The sequence below is a fragment of the Corella eumyota genome, chromosome 3 (assembly GCF_963082875.1).
Source record: "Corella eumyota chromosome 3, kaCorEumy4.1, whole genome shotgun sequence".
Classification (NCBI taxonomy): domain Eukaryota; kingdom Metazoa; phylum Chordata; class Ascidiacea; order Phlebobranchia; family Corellidae; genus Corella; species Corella eumyota.
Window position 1 is genome coordinate 8,751,564 of NC_137492.1, and position 20,741 is coordinate 8,772,304.

The following is a 20,741-nucleotide window of genomic DNA, read 5'->3' on the forward strand; positions in this document are numbered from 1 at the left end:
ATTATATAGGGTTCTATTAAAAATAAAATGTATGCAAGGCTATAAGTGCAATTTATTAAAAAACGTTTATTTATTTTGATTTCCTTAACCTATCTCAAAATTCTGTGTTTTTGGTTATTTAAATTTTATCAAACATTTTTAAGAAGTTTTATTTTTATAAGAAAAAAAATACAAAATATCATAGAGCCTAAAATGTAAAGCAAACACGTAAATTATATGGCCTTTTAAAACTAATACTGCCCAAGGTACTCAATAACTAATTTAAAATTGTGGATAATACCACAATTAAAGCTTATTGCAATTAATATTAAACATACAGCTCTGCGAACAAGTAAATCAAATTGGCGGTGACGCAAACAAAAAACAAACAGAATTGCTGCTTTAAAATATAATGTGCATATATATATATTTATGTATAACAAAAACTTTTAAATAAAATTATACTGGCTAGGATAATATTATCTTCTTTGTTACATTCAAATAAGACTTAGGAGGTTAATATGTAGGATTTGCGATTTGATATTATGTTTTGCATGTAAAAGATTTTTCTGTACTATTTTAGGGCACAAATTGGTTAACAAAGATAAACTTATAGAACCTTCCATTGTAAAATAGGCAGTTTCAATCTAGCAAGCCAAAATTGTCTATGTTACTATTAATAAAGGAAAGGGGAAAAGTGATGTAAAATAGAAACAGGGGCAAAGCTAAAAACAGTGCCTGTGTATTATACCAGCGCCATGCTCAAAATACATGTCCTCAGAAACACAGAGATTGGAAAAATTTGATTGTTCAGAAAATATAGAAGCCCCGATCCAAGTTGCGTCAGCCCCGTTAGTTGTTTGGCGAACATGAAATTTATTTTCACCCAAGACTGAATTTAGTTCATTTTGAAGTCGAGTTTTAAATCCTTTTAGCAATCCGTTGCCGCCAGCAAGAAGTACTATGTTGTCAGATGCCGATAAAACGTCAGGATCCGTCCTTTGTAAAAAAAAATGTTAAGCCTTAAAAAGCATATTTTATTACAGAGTTTCTAATATAGAGGTGAAAACTTAAAAAAAAAATTAAAATTTTATATGTTTATTAATTTTGTATTAAATCAAATACATTAAAAAACACTTAGTCATGCTAGAACTGTCATAACTACTTTAACAGCGCTTTCGGGTAAATTTTGACATGTGCTAAAAGAAAAGAATTGTAATTTACTATATACCTTTCGACAACTTTTTTAATAAGTTGGGGAAGTCCGGGTTCTGTTTTTCCAACTAAATTAGGGTCAAAAAGCGGTTCAGCGCAGTAAGTAAGTTCCTTATCAAGGTCGATTACACGGCCATCAGGCAAAGTCATCTCGCTTTGATTAGAATTGCTGGGCGGTCTCCACTTGTCTATCAATAAACCAAAACTTTTGTAACTAAAAACACTATTATAAAAATTTATGTTTATCTTTAGTAACATATTTTCAGCACTATAGATAGAACAATTTTTTATTTAAAGAAACACATTTTATCCTAAATTTACCGGAGCTAGAATTTCGGACAAAAGCATGCTGTTCTTTAATGTTGTTAAGGATTTCAGTTTCTGCAACTGTTTTAAAACTAATTCCCTTTTCTCGTTGTGAAATAAGAGATAAGTAATCGCTAATGTGTCTTCCACCAATTCCAAGCTATACAAAAAAAGATGTTTTATAAAAAATAACATTTGGCAAAAAAAAATTAATTTCAGTTTAGGCCTGTAGTCAAATATTAGATAAAAACGACCATAAAAAACATTTTAAACCATACCTGTGCAGTTTCCAGCTGAAAACCATCATAAACTGGTGTGACCTCCGTTGTACCATAACCACTGTGGACAACCAGTGCCACCTTGTGGTCGGCTGAGAGTGAGCTCAAAACCGCTTGCTGTCGGGAACATACCCCGGGAAACCGTAAGGTTTCGATTAAAACCTGAAATTCGGTTTATATGTTTAATTGATATGCAAATTAAAAAAAATTATTAAAAAAGTATTTTCGGGTAATAAAAAAAACTGTTATTGTTTACCTCTACAAGTTTTTCACGTTGTTTTTTGTCAACCGCTGCGGACTCAGAAATTAAAATTGGTTGGTTTGATGGCTCTGCTTCTAGAATTTCCGATAAAAGATGATTCCAAACTTCATTTTGGCCTCGCCAATTAACGATTTTACCATCTATAAAAACATGTAATATACAAATAAACTTCAGTTTGTATAGCAAGGTTTGTTTTTTTTCCGCGTTAAGTTTTTAGTAGGTTACGTTAAACAAATCAAAAAAAAAGTTTAATAAAGTAACCTTCGACGGGGTAGTTTAACGAAAGCGTGGCATGTCTTTGAATTGCTGTTTCTCCAACAAAAGTCGACCCGAGGGCTTCTTGCCAAGCCTCGCTCGCTTCTGCCCTCCAGTTACCAACAACATTTCTCACGCGAGCGCTTGGCTTGTATTTTCCTGACCAGCCAGCTCTTACTGTATACGAACCATTATCAACAATAAGAGGTCTTTCATTCAAGGCTTTAAACCCAGAAGATTTAGAGGTACTGGAATGGATGCTTTCTCGAACTCTCTGTGATAATTTTGTTTTAGACTCAATGTTTTCAGTATCGTCCGGTGTCGAGGTGCTTGATTTTTCGTCCAAATCGTCGTCTGTAGTATCGTCGATAAATTCAACGTCATCGTCGTTCAGAAGTTCTTGTTGAAGTTTGTCACGCCATTCTGTTTACACCGAAAAAAAAATTATAAAATAACAGCTAAGAACCTTGCAGCAGTTCAGCTATAAACAGTTATCAGTAAAAAAGGGATTAATATAAATCTATTAACACTAGTAGAAAAAAGGTTGTAAATAGCATAATAAATTTCGTACGATTTAAATACAGGAGGTTGTATTTAAAAACATACAAAACTTATTTATGAGTTTAATAAACTTACTAGCCTGCGGTGTTTATTATTTAGATGTTGTTATTAAAATTATTATTTGTAATAACTAAAGCCTTCTTAATTGCTCCGTTTATCATGATTGCAATTAAGCCGTCATAAAAGTTATGCGCAATTATAATATATGTGTGGTATCATATTTATTGTACGTTTAAAGGTTCTAATAAAATTCTAAAATGCCCACTGTATTATTTATATACAAAACCAACAAAGTGCGAACAATGCGGTTTTAAAAATTAAATGTAACTTAGTCTACCTGAAGATCCTCGATTGTCGTTAGCGTTCTGGTTGACTTCATCCGTGGTTGAAATGTTGTCGTCAGAAACATTAACCTCGGCATGATTAGTTAAGCTAACTGTGTCCGCTTCCAATACATAGGAATCGCCTGAATTGGAAGCAGTCCGCGATATGGAACAAGAATCGTTTTTTGAAACTTCTGGAGCCGTGACGTCATCGTTGATTGCGTCACGCGACCCTGAGGACTGCAATGTCTTTGATTTGTCAAGTTCTTCAAAAACAAGTTCGCTTAGACTCTTGTCGTCGGACGGAAGTCTGAATACCTCGCTGAGGTCGCTGATCTGTCGCATCTGTCGTGGTTTGCCGAAGTCTTCTTTGTCGCATTTTAGTTGTTGTTTAACAAAGACAGTGTCGTCTTCTTTGGCAAACGCATTGTTGTGGTATCCATTTTTTTCTTCCTTTTCCACAGCTGCAAAAATAGGTTTTGATAGGGATAAGTTACAAATACAAAAATTTTTTTTTTTTGTGATAAAACTATATCTTTTTTCCAAATACAACCACTTCCAAATACAATTAAAAATAGATTTAAATACAGGTTGCTTGAATTCGAATTTAATTTTAATTTATAACATATGATTATAGTAACATGGTTTTAAAATTCCATTATGGTTTAAAGAATAATTTTGCTAAAAATGGTCAGCAATATTTGCCCAGGGCTAATTTATGCTCACTTTAATGGGTAAACAACATATTCAAAAGCTTTAACATGTTCAATTTGACCGCATTTATCTCAAACAAAGAACTGTAACAGTAGATTTTAAAGCGATAACAAAGTGTAACAAATTGGGGGAAATTGAAACAAATTTTTTCGGCAACGATAATTTAATTTTTTTGAATTTAAAATTTAAAATAAAACGCTTACGTTTGTTTGATGTTAAATTGTTCACTTTAACTGTCGGTACATCATTTTTCTTCGGCGGTAATTTTGACTTAGTCGGTAAATCTGTTTAACAGAAAACAAATTAAATAGTTGATGTTGATTGTATTTATAGAAAAGTGATTTAGAAATTAAAAATAGCATGTCAAAAAGTTTTTTTTGTTAATTCCAAGCTAACACTGTTTTTATACTTTTATTAAACTAAGATCATTGCTATTGCTAATACTAAAATCACTGGCATTGACGTTCGGTCAGGCGTAAAAACAACCAGTTAAGAAATAGCACTTTAGCTTGAGTCGCCACTGCAATCAAAATTCCTCGAAAATTGTATGTGACTGTAATGTAGGTTATGACATTTTAGTGCTTTTACTTGTGTATGTATATCAACGATTGGTATTACAGAAAATTGGTATTTTGTAAAAAATTCTTTTCAAAGTTTAAATTGTATGTTTTTTTTTCAAGTGATAATCGCTTTTTAACAAAAATAGTACCACAGAGTATTACAAATTTATTCGTGCGTTTTTTTTTAATTTGATTAAACATCGTATCAACTAAAATAAGTTGTTAAAAACATTGATCTCCTTCCAAATATGATCATTCGCCCGTTGCATACCTATGACATATGTCGACATTCTTTTTCATTTATATCTTTGTATGGGTCTTGTTTTGTACAAATATTCCATATTAGGCTAAAAAGCACCCGTCTTACAACACATGTTATTTTTAAACATTTATTTATTCGTGTTCAAACTTGCTGTTTATATGTATTACACACGCATGTGGTGGTATAAATAAAATGTAAAGGGTTGCGTGCGGTTGTGACGTCACTCAATGTCACGGTGAGCGGGAATTTGAGCTGGCATTCGTTAATATGATTTCTATGCGCTCTATTTTCGGTACAATACAACATTTTTCTAACAACTTGTAAATGGCCGTGTGAAGTTTGATGATGTCATTTCCGGCATTTTAAATAGCGGAAAACAGGTTCGAAACATTTACTTGTATAACGTTTAAACACTAGTCGCTAAAAAGGAAATATCTATAAATAACGTCATGTTTTAATTTAGAGCGAAACTGAAAAATCTGGAAACAAAATTTTTATGAGGTTCTACATCGAAATTGTCCTACGTGAAAGTAACCACATTTTTATATCGGCAATTAAATTGTCTAAGTTGTCACAATAAAAAAATAAGCAGCATTTGTTAAGGTACTAATAATGACTAACAAATGCATAAAAAATTTGGAATGCAAATAAACTATTTCTTTTTCAACTTTTAATTGTTATGACTACACATATTAATATTTAATATTATTATGAATAAGCCTTAAAACAGGAAATATGAATTTTAATTGTTTCAATACAAATTGTAAATTAAAATCGAAATTCTGCAAATTAAGCGCTTTTGGAATTAAATCGTTTCACGAATTAAAATCTTGGTTTTAAATAATTAAAAAAAAATTATTATTATGTCATATGTTTATATATATTTTTTTCTATAGAGGTATGGTTTTAATGTTTACATCACTCTAACACGTGATACAATTAACAAGTAAAATAAATTGCTCGTTAGTTTAATGAGCAAATCCGTTTTATTGGCAATCTAATAAACACTAACACAGTTTAATGGATTCAACATATAATTAATAAAGCGTTAACTACATACTTAACAGTTTAATGTGCTAAAGTAATAAGTATTTACTTAAGCCTGTAGGGATGGGAAGTTTCTAATCTATCAAAATATGTTTTACACACTTATTATTGCACGGCTGACTTGTATGTTCTAAACAAGTAAAACTTTTCCCAGAAAAGAAATAACAAAAAAAGGATTTTACTAAAAATCTTAACAAAACTATGAAAATAAATAATTGTGGTATACGTTTGAGAATTATGACGTCGTTTGTGGTGGGTTCGCATGTCGAAAGCCTTACAAAACGTCTGACGTCAGAAGGAAACAGTCGAAATCTTACCACATAAAATTACACGCCGCCTCTTGTTTTCGATAAACTCAAAAGACAAAGAAGTTTTAAAATAAGTGATTTCCTATAGGTTTTAATTCTACCTTTTAAGTACTTCCATAATCTAGATTCGATATATAAGATAACGCGATATGACGTTAGTATAAAATACCAAATATATTATATTTTACCATAAGCAATTTAAAGAAGTGACGTAACTTACCACGCGTTATTACGTTTACAATTTCCATGTAAACCGGCGTGGTAATTTGTAAATCAATATGTCAAATGGATTCATAACAAAATCCGAAGTCTTATAATTTTTAAGGGGGGTGGGTGATGATATGTTATACAAAAACACATTGGTCTAATATTTTAACGTGATATATTTTTAAACTATATTAAAGTTTAATTATTTGTACATTTGTTTCGTCAGTTTTAGTGTAATATCCGTTATTTCATAACAAAAACAAACAGTTTTAACGAAACTAAAACTGGCTAAACAAATATTTATAACTAACTCTAGCTCACCTTGTTTTATAAGGTCTAAATCAAAAGCCTCGTATAAATATTTATAAAAGATGTATTGTTATATACTTTCACCGTACTTTTGTTTACAAATTATATATTGGCTTGATAACTTACCTTGTTTAGAATATTTAGAACCGCAGCAAATACAACATTTTGTCACGAAAAATCGTTTAAGACTCATTCTAAAGTGGTTTATTTAGCTTTCAATTTCCCTTGAATATATCCAATATATGGATCGACTATATTTTCTTTTAATACAAAACTTAAACTTGTTCAACCAAAAATGGTAATTTCTAAAAGTTGCATTAAAAAAATACTTTCATTTTTCAAATTTAGAAAATAAGTTGTCATATCTCAATTGAAATGTTTTTTTTCTCATAAATGACTCATTGAGTTATCCAATGCCTTAATTGTCAAATTGAGAAAATCGAAATCTAATTACTATTAAATTACGTTCTTTGATCTAAATTAAACCAGATGATTTTATATCTCTTACTATCATAACTAAATTACATTTACTATTGCAGTGTCCCGAAGCTATCTTGATATTACAATAAATATATAGCGATAAGTGTAGTCCCTGCATTACACGATAATTATCCACTCAGCAACCAATAGGCTACATTATAACCTGATAAGAACTTGCGCTAAGACTGCGTACACTTAATCTTAGCCTTGACAAATCTTCAGTGCCTTAAGGCTTACAGGTTTATTACAAGCGATTGTAAATGGGTTGCTGCACAGATCTGTTGTTTTACTTTTACGCCATCATTCCAGCGCAACGCATCGCATCATTTGACGAAACCCAGCCGTTCCTTAAACCGCGGTGGCCTTGTTTAATGCCAGAAATTACTAACCAAACTAAGCAAATCTTTACCATTCCTAAAGGAAAGGGTTGGCAGTCTATTGGCTAGTCGCGCGTGAAAATACAACTTAAACCACACGCACTAAACTGTTCAGAAAACACCTCTCTTGTTCTAAAATGACTGTTTTACTTTTGGCCAAACGCGTCATCACAAATCGCATTGTTCTCAAACAATGGAAATCGCGCACTGCGCATAACATTGCATTATAAAGCCGGCCATTTAGCAAATGGTTAAAAAGAAAATTAAAAAAAAATTATTTCTAATAAAAAACTACAATTAATTTATTTCAACAATAACCAACAATTTTCTAAGTAACAAACTATTTTAGTTAAAATGATGTTAATAACCAAAAATATAAAGTCCATTTTAACCTCATTGTGCAATTTAAAAATGTGTTTTTCTGACTAATTATATTACTTGCTAAGTTCACCATGCATTGACACTTTTTGAGTACTCTAAATAAAACTTTTTTTTTTGTTTTAATATAATTTAAATAAATTAGTACTTATAATAATGTTGACTCGTCGTAGCAATTATTACCAAACGAAGAGCAATCAAGTACTATAAACCTTTAATCAAAACGTAAATATTGATTTAGTTGCGCTTTAAATTATTTTTTTGAAAACCAAGTATTTGTAAAATTAATGAATTGTTTTTATAGATTACCGTTTTTAAACAATTTAACCGCCTTTAAGGTGGCAAATAATACGATTTGTTGTTAAATATTACTGGGGCAAAATATTTTCAATTTAAATTTTACGGATTACGTACATAGGACATAACTTAATGTTTAAAACTTACACGTTGTTGCACCACGTGTTTATATTTAACTTTTTTATAATCCACTAGAGGCAGCACGGACTGGTTTTCATTAAAATATTTTTGAAGATAGATGGCGTAGTCCGGTAGTGTGACGAACCGGTCATGGCGTCGGACTACGAGCCGAAAGGTTTCGAATTCGAGTCGCACCAACGTCACACTATTCGCCCTTGAGCCAGGCGTTTACGGATAGCTCAAAACACGTCTCAACAGCACACCCTACCCCAATAAAAAATATAAAACTTATCACCTTAATGTGATATGGAAAAAAAAAAAAGATAGATGGCGTAGTCCGGTAGTGTGATAAACCGGTTATGGCATCAGACTACGAGCCGAAAGGTTTCTGGTTCGAGCCGCACCAACACCACACAATTTGCCCTTAAGCCCGGTGTTTAAGTATAGCTTAAACATGTCATAACAGCACACCCTTACTAGATAAAAATATCAAAACCTATCAACTTCAGGTGTTACGGGAAAAAAATATATATATATTAATGGCGTAGTCCGGTAGTGTGGTATAATGGTCATGGCGTCGGACTACGAGCGGAAAGGTTCGAGCCGCACCAACGCCACACTATTCGCCCTTGAGCCAGACGTTCACGGAAAGCTCAAACACATCCCAACCGCACACCTGATAAATCATCAAAAACCTATCCCTCTAAGAGGAAATGGAAAAACAAAGATATTTAATCTCAGTCTGGTAGTGTGGTACACCAGATTTCATTTATTTAATATTTCTATTAGTAGAAATACCTAATACAACTGTTTAATTTATTACAGCTGTAAAAGAAGTTTTCTTAAAAATTTGCTTAATTGTCATACATACTACTAACATCATAGAAGGGTTGCCAACAGCAATATGTTGTTTTAAAATTATGTAGAAAACATTGAGTATTTGCAAGTTTTACGATAAAAGATAGTTTGCCTAATTTTAAAGAAGGAATTTATAGGCAAATAAAGGCCACGTAAAGTGGTCAACTATTCGTTGCGGGTTTATAGTAGGAACGCTTCGCTTTCTTCGTATTACGAATTACAGTGGCACGATCTAATGGCACAATCCAGAGGCTTACAGTAATTTTACGTTAATTTAGAACACCACGTATTCTATAACAACTGATAGTTAAACAATGTCTGTTCAAGACCAAGTTCTTGACCTAAACTTAGGCTTAGAAGTAATACAGTTTACCAAAACGAGATTAGTATTTTGCACTAACGATTTTTGTTTACACATCGTTATGGATTTCACCACACATTTCAGTTAATTTAAACATTTTTTAACAATTTTTTTTATATTTATTATTTTTTCCGCTTAACTCGTGTTAAAACAAATTATAGAAGGCTAAGTGTGTTCAATCTTTAAGAATTAAATTTGTATATCTTCGTCAAATTAAATAATCGTCTGTTGTATTGCTTTTCACTTCCTCATATTTTTCTTCTTACTCACGGATACGCTTCAGTGGTTTTAAGTTTCAGTTTTGCCCTATGGCTGGTACTCTTATATAACCAATTACCAAAACTTTTATAAAAATACACACTTTTATATTGTTAAGAGTAATAAAACCTTAAGATTCTGGCAATAAATATGGCAAAGGGTTGGTGGTTTAAATATGCAATACCAACGTATAAAGTCAATATACAAAGATAATTATTTGTATAATGAAACATTCGGTTTCGGTCATCTTAAAAGTGTAAACGACACATACTGTTCTAGTTTAAACACCATTTGCTTTTTTAAAAATGTTGTGTGATTAATAACAAAAAAATGTCTTACTTGCTGAACCACGAATTCTGTACCATCGCAAAAATAGTATCGACACAAAAAATAGCACAAAAGCTAACGTGAGTTGCCAAAATGGAACAGCATTCATTTTTAACGATCGCCTAAAAAAATATTTTTTTTACATTATTCGTTGTGCAATAAAATTTTAAGAATATTTTAACTAAGTTATACAAAAACTTTTATATAGCCGATTCCTAAAAAACAAGTATAATTGTTTGCATGAAAAATGATCTTATATTTTAAATAGTGCTTTAACTTGCCTCTACTATCATTGTAAGTAAAACTCCACAGGAAACTGTCCGTGTACTGTGGTAGCTTTTCTTAAGCGAAAGTTAATTAACCCTGTCACTTTTTTTTAATAGCCGCAAAATAAGCCTAGTGTTATTTTAAATCTTTTGCTAGTGATATTAGTAATATAAAAGATTATTTTTTTGCTGAACTCGCTAAACTAAACGAATATTGTAATTCTGCTTTTTAGGTGGTAATAAAATAGTTTATAGGCTTATAGTTATATTGCTATAAAATTCAACACTAATTTACAAAAGAAATTGATACGATTGTTACAGACAAAGCTTTTCGTTCGGGCTGACGAAACAACAGTGCAGTTTGTGTGGCAGCTAATGTAAAAGCCCAAAAGTGAATACACAGAATTTTGAGTACTCAAAGCCTGAACCATGAAACCACATTAGGTAATAATTTTTCGATTGTTTTTATGATTTTAGCAAATCATTCACGTCAAATTTTATTTGGGTTTTAAGGTTTTACCTATTGACAAAATAAATTTATTGTGATATAATGTAAATATAGAGTAATAAATCAATTTGTACCGAGCCGGTGCAAAGTTGAAATTTGTAAGCTTTAACCATTTCTCTTTTATTTGGTGCTTTAGGTATTGCGGTAATGAGATCATATTTTTGCAATGCAACTGAAATTAAAGAAGGGGGTTTAACTAATCATTGCTACAGCGCAACGTAAAACAAGAAGTTTTAAACAAAGGTTAATATTTATTTTCTTTACTTAAAACTCTGACCATAGATATTACATTACAGTGTAATATCTATGCTGTAATGTAATATCTATACTCTGACATATAAAAAAAAACAAAAAAAAAAAAAAACAACAACAAATATTAATTTTTTTTTATTGTTACGCAATATCTGCTACTTTGTTGTTATCGTTGTGACGGAACAATTAATAAACAGCAGTTTGTTAGGAAATGACCTTTGTCCTTTAGTTATCAAACTGGGCAAACCAAAAACCCAACCACTTGTTTTTTGAGAGAGGAGAAAAAATTAAAAAAAGGAACAGTGGGACGTGTATGAGCGCGTTCTCTCTTTCAATAGAGCGCTCGTGGATACACCTCCTTTTCATGTTTAGTGATAAGTAAAATCACGTCGTGATATCCAAACCAGCTTTTGATTGGTTAATATAGCAAAGCGTGCCTGTAACTATCACGCGCAAGAGAATTGAACAGAAAAAGGACGTTGTTGTCATACCAAAGTGAACCAATAGTCAGTTTATACAGTATATATAGTTGGAAACTAAGTAGGTTTCGTATCTTTCGTGATGGTATTGTTTCACGTGAGTAACAAATTTTGAGTATTGAGTAGCCGTTTTTAAAAAGGGATAATCTCTTACAATAAAGCGATGTAGTACACAATGTAAAATACTTACTACACGTGTTTCTTAATTGTGGTAAGCATTAGGAGCATTTACTTGAATAGCTGCAATTACTAGATTTAAGTATTTTAAAAAACAGGTTAGCAACAATTTTTCTTAGTTTTGCGAAAATGTAAAATGCAGGTGTTACCGTTTGCCTCAACTTAATACCAAATATTTAGATTTTTTTATCTTACTTATTTTATATTTATATAAAGTTGTTTTGACTTTTTAAAGAATTTTTTATAAACTTTACTTGTGTTTTCTGTTTAAATTTATTAAAGAATGAATGAAGGTGAGTCATTGATTTTGTATTTATTAGTTTATTACAAAGGTAATTTAACTTGGTTTTGGTACATTACTATTATCCAGCAAATTGCTATAATTGTACTTTTAATGCATTTATGTAGATAAAGTTCTTTCTGTAGAAGTACAAAATATAAAAGCACTTTATCCGAAGTCTCTATTGTAAGTTTTAATATTGATTTAATTTTGTGTGCACCTGTAGTTGGTAAAGTGGAGGGTCGTTAGGACCCTTTGCAAATGGTGTATTTTTTAGATTTCAATAAAATGATAGCTTAGTAAAACAATAACTTGTACTTGAAAAAAAAATTAAAAAAAAATTGCTACTTATTGTACTTCTTGTTTTTAATGTTCAAACACTATCAATGATATTGTTTTAGGCGATCCAAATCTTTGCGAGTTAACACTTTAAATATGAGCATGATAAATTCTAAATGTAGCGAATCCAGCCTCAAGAAAATAAGGCAAACTGCAAGAAAGTCCACAAACTCGAAACTAAATAACCATATAAATGGATTGAAAACAAGCGAGGTCGTTGAATCCACAAACACAAATGGGCAGGATAAAATTGTGTTAAAAATCAAAACCTCAAATGTTTCTTCGAACTCGAAACATTTTTATGCATCTACTACAGAAACAACGGGGGCTAATTCTCCGCTAAAACCTACTGTTCAGAAATTTACTTCTAATGGTAATTTAAACGAAGTTATTAGTATCCCATTACCTAAAAAGGTTCCAGTTTTTAAAAATGGAGTAAGTTTGTGTAATGAGCAGTCAGCTTCAATAGTTACACCGATAAAATGCAATGCTAACAAAATTGACAATCCCGATACCACTAAAATAAATAATGGTTTGCCAAATGGACAGAAAATTGATAATATTTCTTACACGAGCACTCCATGTAAAACACCAATTCCACTTAAAACACCAATTCCACTTACAAAAAACAAAAAACCCGATCAACCAAACAAGATTGCAAAAAATAAAATTTCCCAGAAAGAAATTTTATTGGAAACGCTGTCAAATTCTGATTCAAGAGAGAAAAAAAATGGTATCGAGCCAATTTCCAATGAAGAAAAAAGTAAGTTATTACTCCGTAAAAAGGAAAAATGTGGATCTCCAATTGCCAGTGCTGCTAACAATTTGTGTCTACCATTAGCAAACACCTCTCTGAACAAAAATTTGCAAAACTCTAAAAAACAAAAATTTTCCCTGGAATCTGTGGTGCAAAATCTTAACATGAAAAAACAATTAACAAGCAATGATGAAGTTAAATTATCAAAAAGTGTAAAAAGATCTGGTAGTGTTTCTAGTGATGATAATTGTGTAAAGAAACAAAAGCTCTCTGTTGTAAGTAACTTTTAATTTTAAAAATTAGGTGTGTTTGTATATAGGCTGTATCAACAAATTTATGACTTCTAATTATTTTTAAGGATATTTCAAAAAAGGATAAAAATTCAGCAATTACAAATACAGTTGAAAAAAATGCTAAATATTGTTCCGATGTATTAACCTCACAGTGCAGTTGTCAATTAGAAACCTTTAAAACTGACATTGAAAAGGTAGCAGGCAAATACAATTTTGTTTAATATTTTTATTGTGATAAATGTTCTGTTTTCTGGGTTATGTAATTATTATTTTTTTGCTTAGTATGTTAAGCAATTTGTAATTCAAGCATTAGAAGCCAAAAAAGAGCTTGCAAAAAAAGATGAAGAACACCAATTAAAGGAAAGATGCAATAAAATTGAAAAAAATTTTCGAAGTTGGATTGAGTTTGCAAATAAACTGCAGGCTAGGGTAAGACATTTTTAGAGTTTGAACTGTAAGTTGACATACACTTTAAATGAATATTCACTTTATTTTCATTTTAGATGAAAAGGGTAGCTAGTACTGTACAAAGAAATCAAGATACATTGAAATTTGTTCAGCAAAATCGCCCGTCTATTTCAAAAAAAGATGCAAATACCCAGACTGACTTAATTAAAAAAATGGAGGAGATACCCAAGGTATGGTGATCCAACACAAAATTTACTTAACTGCAATTTTTTTTCAGGGGTGTAAATATGCTTCATTAAAGTAGTTTTTAAACATTTCTAATCAGTCTGTTTATTAAATTTTTCTAGTTTATAAATGTTGTTGTTGTAAAAAAAAATTTGTTGTTGTAAAAACTGCAAAAATTAGGTGCAAAAACAATCTTTTTTATAATTAATTTATTAATAAATAATACATAAATAAATAATTTGGACAGTCACAGTGGTTGCCAGTCAATCCGTTCTTATGTCGATGCACAAATGGTGATCCATACCCGGGTTCAAGTCGATCCGTACTCGCATCATGTAACCCTTTAAACAATTCAGGCTCTTATATATGACGAATCGGTTTATTAAATATGATTTATCTTAGTGGTAATATGCGATAAGTACTTACATATGGTACATTGTAAAAGTTTTGCTTACCATGACAATAGTTTTAAAAGATTTAGTCAACTGATAAAAATTTCAATTACATTAAAGCTACCGCCCTTATCTTACGACTGTCTTAGTTCCGATAATGGTTAAAAAGCAGCTGATAAAGAAGAGATATCAACAACACAATAATTCAATACTACAAACATTAAAACATTATTAAACGCGAGTGATGGTCGCTTGTTGATACAGTGGATTGCAAGACAGTCTAAAAGGCGATAAACTCCAACAGAGAAATTTCAAATTTTCTGTTGTTTTTAGTACCTAGGACGCATAAATTTGAGTAACAGCCACCATGTGCTATATTATCAGTCACTAACAGATTTAAAAAATTTTAAAAGGAAGGCTGTAAAATTTTGTGTTTCTGGCTTTGCATGAGATTGGTGTAGACCAACCTTTAAACCAAGCCATGATAATTAAAGCCTGAATTTTTTTTAATGATTTATTTATCACAGATAAAGACTTGGTGGCCCCTTAATTGGAGGCACTATCTAAATCTTCTTTACTGTGTTTTTAATTTTTTTTAGAAGAATATAAAAAGCCCTCAGAAGTCTGAAGAAAACATTGAAAGCAGGTAAATTTAATTTTTTTCTTGTAGACTTTCTTTAGACATAAAATAATGTAAAAAGCAGTTGTGATAAATAAAGGTTTTTATTGTGGTTTTTGTTTAACAAAATTTTAATTTATAGATTTGATTTGATTATCTCATTTTAAAATTGACTTTAGACAAATGTGGACTAAATATTATTACCATTATTATTTTAAATATAAGAAGTGTTAATTACAATAATGTGAAATGTTTTTATCATAGGCAACAACAAATTTCCACCTCTCAGTCAGTTGAAAAAAATTTGCCATTGAAGGTTTGTAACTATATTATTTTTATCACCATTTTATTCAAGCTTGTAAGTGATGTAGTGTACCCTAGATCAATAAGTCACATATTTGTTTTAATAAAATATTTGGACTTTGAGAAAACAGTCTTTTTTAATTTCTCAGATTGCTCGAAAAAGTCCTCAGGGCAAAAAACCTGGACCAGTTGCTGCTGTAATTGATTTGACAGATGACACTGAAGAAGAATTGCCAAAACCAAATGTACAACAATTATTAAACACACCAAACCAGATTGCACCAGCAAAAAAGGTTTATACTTTAAAGAAGCAACTCATAAATCTACTAAACTAAAAAAAAACAATTTAATTATTAATATCCTTTATTACAGACTATGTACAATGGAATCAATAATACATCGACTCCCATTCAACCACAGCTTGTAAGTTAAAAAAATGGATTTTCCTTATTTAAAAATAGATTTACAACTCATAAATTTTATGTTTTTATAATTTAGATTACGAATGGGTTTAGACAAATTCAACCAAAACTTAGCCATAATCAAGGTTGGTAACATCAAGGTTGTGATTGTTAATTACAACAAATTTTGAGCAAAAATTTTTTAATTTATTGTCTATGTATCCACAGATAAGAATAGTTCAGTCTTACAGCAGATTGTCCCAGAAGGCAATAAAAACCAAGCAGTGTTTGTTGATAAATCAAACATTGCATACCAACCCACTGGAACAGCAAGAACTGTTTTCTCAAACCATGCAAGGTCAGCTTTTTAAATATTTAGCTTTAAAAGGAGTTTCTGTTTTATTCTTTATCAAACTTTTTATCACACTTGATCTGATTGTATTAGTTTGTCTTAAAATAAATTGAAAATGCTGCTTTAACACTTTATTTAAACACAAAAAAACATAAGGGACCAAGTCTGCAGTTATTTTGGCAATTATTACCCTGGCAATGTAGCCTGCTGACTACTTTTTAGGCTTAGCATAAAATGTGCTATTTTCTAATTCTGCAAGGTTGAAAGCAGTAAAACCAATCTCAGATGATTTTGGGTAGATGTTTATTGCTCCATTGAATTATACAATTAATATAGTGTTAATATGTGAGATTATGATTTAAAATTTTGTTTTTAATTTTAAGAACATCGATGCCAAATCAGCAGAAGTCTTCTCGAATAAATTTGGTACCATAAATTTACTTAGCTTTTATTTTAAATTAAAAGACATTAATTTATTTTAAAACAAATTATTAATTCTTAGCCTACACTTCCATCAACTGTTATGTCCTCTAATCAAAAGTCTTCAAACCGAGTGGTATTAACTTTTTAATTATCAAATTGTTAAAGGCTTCTATAAATGAATTTTTTTTAGAAAACAATTTTATTTGCAGAATCAATATAAAGGAAACAATGCTGTTAATTATCCACCGCTCCCGCATACACAATCGAATGCTAATATTAAAGTTCCTGCAAATGTTTTGGGCCCACCACCCAAATTGGTAATTGCAATCAAAAAGGCAAGTGATATAAAACTTTATGTAAAAACAAATAAAACTAGATTTATTTGGAATATAAATCTTGATTTTAAATCAGTGAATCCTTTTGATAAGTATACTTGTATTTATTATGTATATTAGATAAATAATAAAATTCTAATATAAATTGTTATTGGTTTGACTAAATTTTAATCAACAAACATGCATTTACTTGCAATAAATAAAAAAAAAATACTGTTAAAAATTTTTTTAAAGTTTTGATATTGCAATACATATATAACTAAACAAAATTAAAAAAAAAATATCAATCTTAATTTTTTTTAATAAAAAAACAGTTTTTAAGTATCACTAATAAACAAAAAAAAATTTAATACATAACTTTACTTTTACCCATATTTTAACTTTAACCAGTATAGCAAATAAAATGCTATTAAATTTTAATAAATATTAAATTAAACATTAATAAGATATAAATATTAAATTAAACACTAATAAGCCACATTTGAATCTTTATTTTAAATAGCAACCAACAGAATATAACAACAGGCAGTGTGGTGTAGTGGTAAGAACACTTGCTACACCACACATGAGGTCGTGGGTTCAATCCCCACTGATCTCATGCTGTAGCGGCCTTAAGTAAGGCGCTATAAACACTTAATCAGCAGCATAATTACCGGGCAATTATAGTCTCTATAATATCCCAAACTGCCACAGGCAACTCGAGACTGGGTCGGAGTAACTTATGTTACTCTATGTTTAAGTCGCGCATTCGACTTTCCCACATCGAGGATAAAGATATATACAAAAAAAAAAAAATAAAAATAATTTAGAGGATTTACTCAATCAGAGCAAACATTTTTGTCTTCCAAAAAATTGTTGAACAATAATGACATCAATAATGATAATAAAACCGACGTATCAAAAATTGATTTAATTAAGTAAACCCAAAAAACTCTAAAAGTCTTATTCCTTCATCTAACGATTTTTTGAAGTACTTTTTAATATAATTTTTTTTTTGATTTTGTAATTTTGTTTAAAATTTTTTTTTTATAGAATGAAGGTGGAATTGTTCTTTCGTGGCTTAATGAACCCCCTGTACCTCCTCATGCAAAGATTCACAGTTATGAGCTGTTTGCTCATCAGGACCCAATGAACCTATCCAAAACATGGAAAGAAATAAGCAATGGTAGAGTTCATGGTTAATTCAAAATGAAATTTCAAGTTTAAGTTTTCAAAGCTAGTCATAAATTAGTGTTAATCGTTATAGTTCCTGCTTTTGAATAGTTTGAACTATTTATATAGAACCAAAAATACTTTTACGTAGGTTTAAAATGCGTATGCCAGGATTATATATTAGTAATCGACTAAACCGGATACTTAATCCGCATATTTTTAATGTGGGAGTAACTGGGATTAAAAAAAATAAAACTTGCTTAGATAGCAAATTTTATATCCTAGCAAAAATATGTCGTTAAAATTAAACGCGTACTGTAAAGAAGTTCGTTTTTTTTTTTTAGTAAACCCAAAATTACCAAATGTAATTTTAACCAAAAGTTGCGCGCTATCGGACCATTACTTTTGTAAATTATTCTTTAACCGACAACGTACTTGTTGTCTACAACAGGTCTGGCCCGCAGAGTGCGTGTACAAGTAAGAAACTAAAAAGAGAAAGTCGCGCATTCAGGATGATACACACACAAAGTGCGCGCTCTCTTTTTTATTTTAATCGTTAAAAAATATTGCGCAACAACTTCAGTTGGTTGTTAAACAATATTGCGCAACGCTTGAAATAGAATAACAGGACTGTTTCCTTGACAGGGCCTAAAGGAATATAAGGATTCATAGGATAGTAAATTTAAACTTGGAGTGTATCGTAATATAACTTTATCGTATAAAATTTGTACTGGTTATTTACCAAAAACAGTAATTTGTTAATGGAAAATACAAATAAGTTATTGGAATTTTCAACATGGCGTAATTTCACAAGTTTTATTCAATGCATATCATCCTTGATCACGTAACAAATTGAAGTTAAGTAGGCCCTTATTTACGGCAAAAAATTTCCACACGCTTGGTTGAACGCGGAAAATTTGCCAGACGTCTGATAATGACTTGCCTTTTTCTCACCAGCAAGTCACGTAATCTACTTTATTAAAGAAACATTGCTGTTTTGGTAGCAGTTGCAATGATAAGATATTAACTTTTAAATGCAAATAATTTAAGTAAATTCACTATTTAATGTAATATTTTTACACGTTATTAATAGAATAATATGTATTTTTTGCATACAGAGAGTATTAAGGCTTTACCCCTTCCAATGGCGTGTACCCTAACCCAATTTTCGACTGGTGCTACCTACTTTTTTACGGTTCGCGGAAAAGATGTGTATGGGAGGTATGGTCCGTGCAGTACACCTTGTAGCACTAAACATATTACATCATAGAGAGTTTGGTTAGACACAGGCCCATTGTACTAACTCATATTTTGATGAAGTTCCATGAACTAAGTTATCGCTTTATGTTGCTGCGTCCTTATTTTTGCCACCTCTTTTAACAAACCCAAGGTCAAGTGTCAATATTAAAATCATTGAGTCTATTCACACCATATTATGTAAACAATAATTTTCTTGTCAGAAAAAAAGAAACGATGCTGATTTGAAAGTTGTTTACATTTTGTAATAATCCACAAAAATAAACTGTTTTTTTTACCCCCAGTCTTTATCAAATTTTTGTTAAAATCCATAATATTTTTTTGTACATTTTACTTGTTTTTGTAAATACACACCTTTTTAATAACATGTGTACCGATTACTGTGAATCTTTGTAAGTTAAATTTAAATTATAATATTTTTTTTTATATGATAAAATATAATCCATTTGACTAAAAGGTAAGTAAATATTTTTATTATGATTTTTTGATTAATTTTTAAGTTGGAAAGTGGTTGATAAATTTTTTGTTAAAAAGTTAGGAAATAATTGATGATACTGCATGTACTTCTAGCATTAACAAAATAATTTAAGTATAGGCCTGAGAAAGTTTTGTTAGTACTAACGATTTGTCAGCAAGCAAATTGTTGGTTGTAAAACTTGACTAACAAACTTTTAAGAATCTAATATTTTACCGCCTTCTTCACTTACATATCGCAGCGCCTTTGGGTAGGCTATCCCTAAATCACGATTTCAAAAAAAGTTTGTTTTTCTTGCAAAAAAGCGAGTTTCCCACGCTCTTCTTGCCTCAACAAACAATTTATGGTTAATTTTTAACAACGTCATGTGGTGTTTACATTAAAACAGTTGTTTGGAAAGGGTAGGTTTTAAAAATAAGTAGACACAAACAAATGTGAGTTTATATATAGTTCGTAATATTAAATAAAAACTACTTTAAGGCAACCAACCTAATGGTGGTTCACTTACGCGGTATAGTCTGTTGTAGCAGTAGTCCAATCGTTATTGTCCTAACATAATAAAATATTTTTATTTGCCTCTTGGCTACACTTACTACGGCAGATTATTAATTTATGTTATACGTTAAGTGAACTTAACTTTTAACATCTGACTAAAAGTCTATAAACAAACCACACGTTTTAAAATCAGTGTACCTAAAATTTTTATTCGATTTAATATATGGCGTGCTTTAATATGCACACCGACGTAAGTTTAATTACGTATTGCGCATATTGTATTTCATGTTTTATATATTTTATTAAAACCACGTAAATACAAAAAGGGCATTCTGACAGCTATATTATGCAAGTATCATTTTTTTTATTACTTCTGTTCCATTAACTTCCGTTCCCTTTAATTCTATTCTATTTCATTCCACTGGTTTCTTTTCTACCGATTTTATTTTTTACTGCTTCATGAGTTTTTGTTTTTTAAATTTTCGTTTTACTTGTTGCTGTTTTATTTTAT

At 30.5% G+C, this 20,741-nt stretch overlaps 2 protein-coding genes across 6 annotated transcripts; one reads left to right on the plus strand and one right to left on the minus strand.

Annotated features, from left to right (window-relative positions):
* Window positions 1–131: 131 nt before the first annotated feature.
* On the minus strand, window positions 132–10,535 carry LOC145744920 (uncharacterized). Of its 3 annotated transcripts, XM_082562891.1 has the most exons (10): window positions 10,324–10,534; window positions 10,055–10,164; window positions 4,097–4,177; window positions 3,194–3,643; window positions 2,302–2,718; window positions 2,035–2,180; window positions 1,779–1,940; window positions 1,516–1,660; window positions 1,211–1,382; window positions 132–978 (listed from the first exon to the last, which is right to left on the minus strand). In XM_082562891.1, exons 2-10 carry the CDS (start codon window positions 10,149–10,151, stop codon window positions 705–707), a joined length of 1,944 nt encoding a protein of 647 aa, XP_082419017.1. In that variant the 5' UTR covers window positions 10,152–10,164; window positions 10,324–10,534; the 3' UTR covers window positions 132–704. The 3 variants fall into 3 exon arrangements, with proteins under 3 accessions (XP_082419017.1, XP_082419019.1, XP_082419018.1); XM_082562893.1 differs by lacking the exon at window positions 4,097–4,177 and having other exon boundaries at window positions 10,324–10,535; XM_082562892.1 differs by lacking the exons at window positions 10,055–10,164; window positions 10,324–10,534 and adding an exon at window positions 6,713–6,925.
* A 112-nt stretch (window positions 10,536–10,647) lies between these two features.
* On the plus strand, window positions 10,648–19,617 carry LOC145744919 (uncharacterized). 3 transcript variants are annotated; one of them, XM_082562890.1, is made up of 18 exons: window positions 10,648–10,752; window positions 10,953–11,059; window positions 12,133–12,190; window positions 12,406–13,375; window positions 13,459–13,587; window positions 13,676–13,822; window positions 13,897–14,031; window positions 15,018–15,064; window positions 15,302–15,353; window positions 15,490–15,633; window positions 15,713–15,763; window positions 15,839–15,887; window positions 15,970–16,099; window positions 16,477–16,519; window positions 16,596–16,649; window positions 16,726–16,851; window positions 17,884–18,016; window positions 19,122–19,617. In XM_082562890.1, the coding sequence occupies exons 4-18, from the start codon at window positions 12,440–12,442 to the stop codon at window positions 19,271–19,273; spliced, it is 2,328 nt and encodes a 775-aa protein (XP_082419016.1). In that variant the 5' UTR covers window positions 10,648–10,752; window positions 10,953–11,059; window positions 12,133–12,190; window positions 12,406–12,439; the 3' UTR covers window positions 19,274–19,617. The 3 variants fall into 3 exon arrangements, with proteins under 3 accessions (XP_082419016.1, XP_082419015.1, XP_082419014.1); XM_082562889.1 differs by lacking the exons at window positions 10,648–10,752; window positions 10,953–11,059 and adding an exon at window positions 11,539–11,822; XM_082562888.1 differs by lacking the exons at window positions 10,648–10,752; window positions 10,953–11,059 and adding an exon at window positions 11,878–12,017.
* The last annotated feature ends 1,124 nt before the right edge of the window (window positions 19,618–20,741 follow it).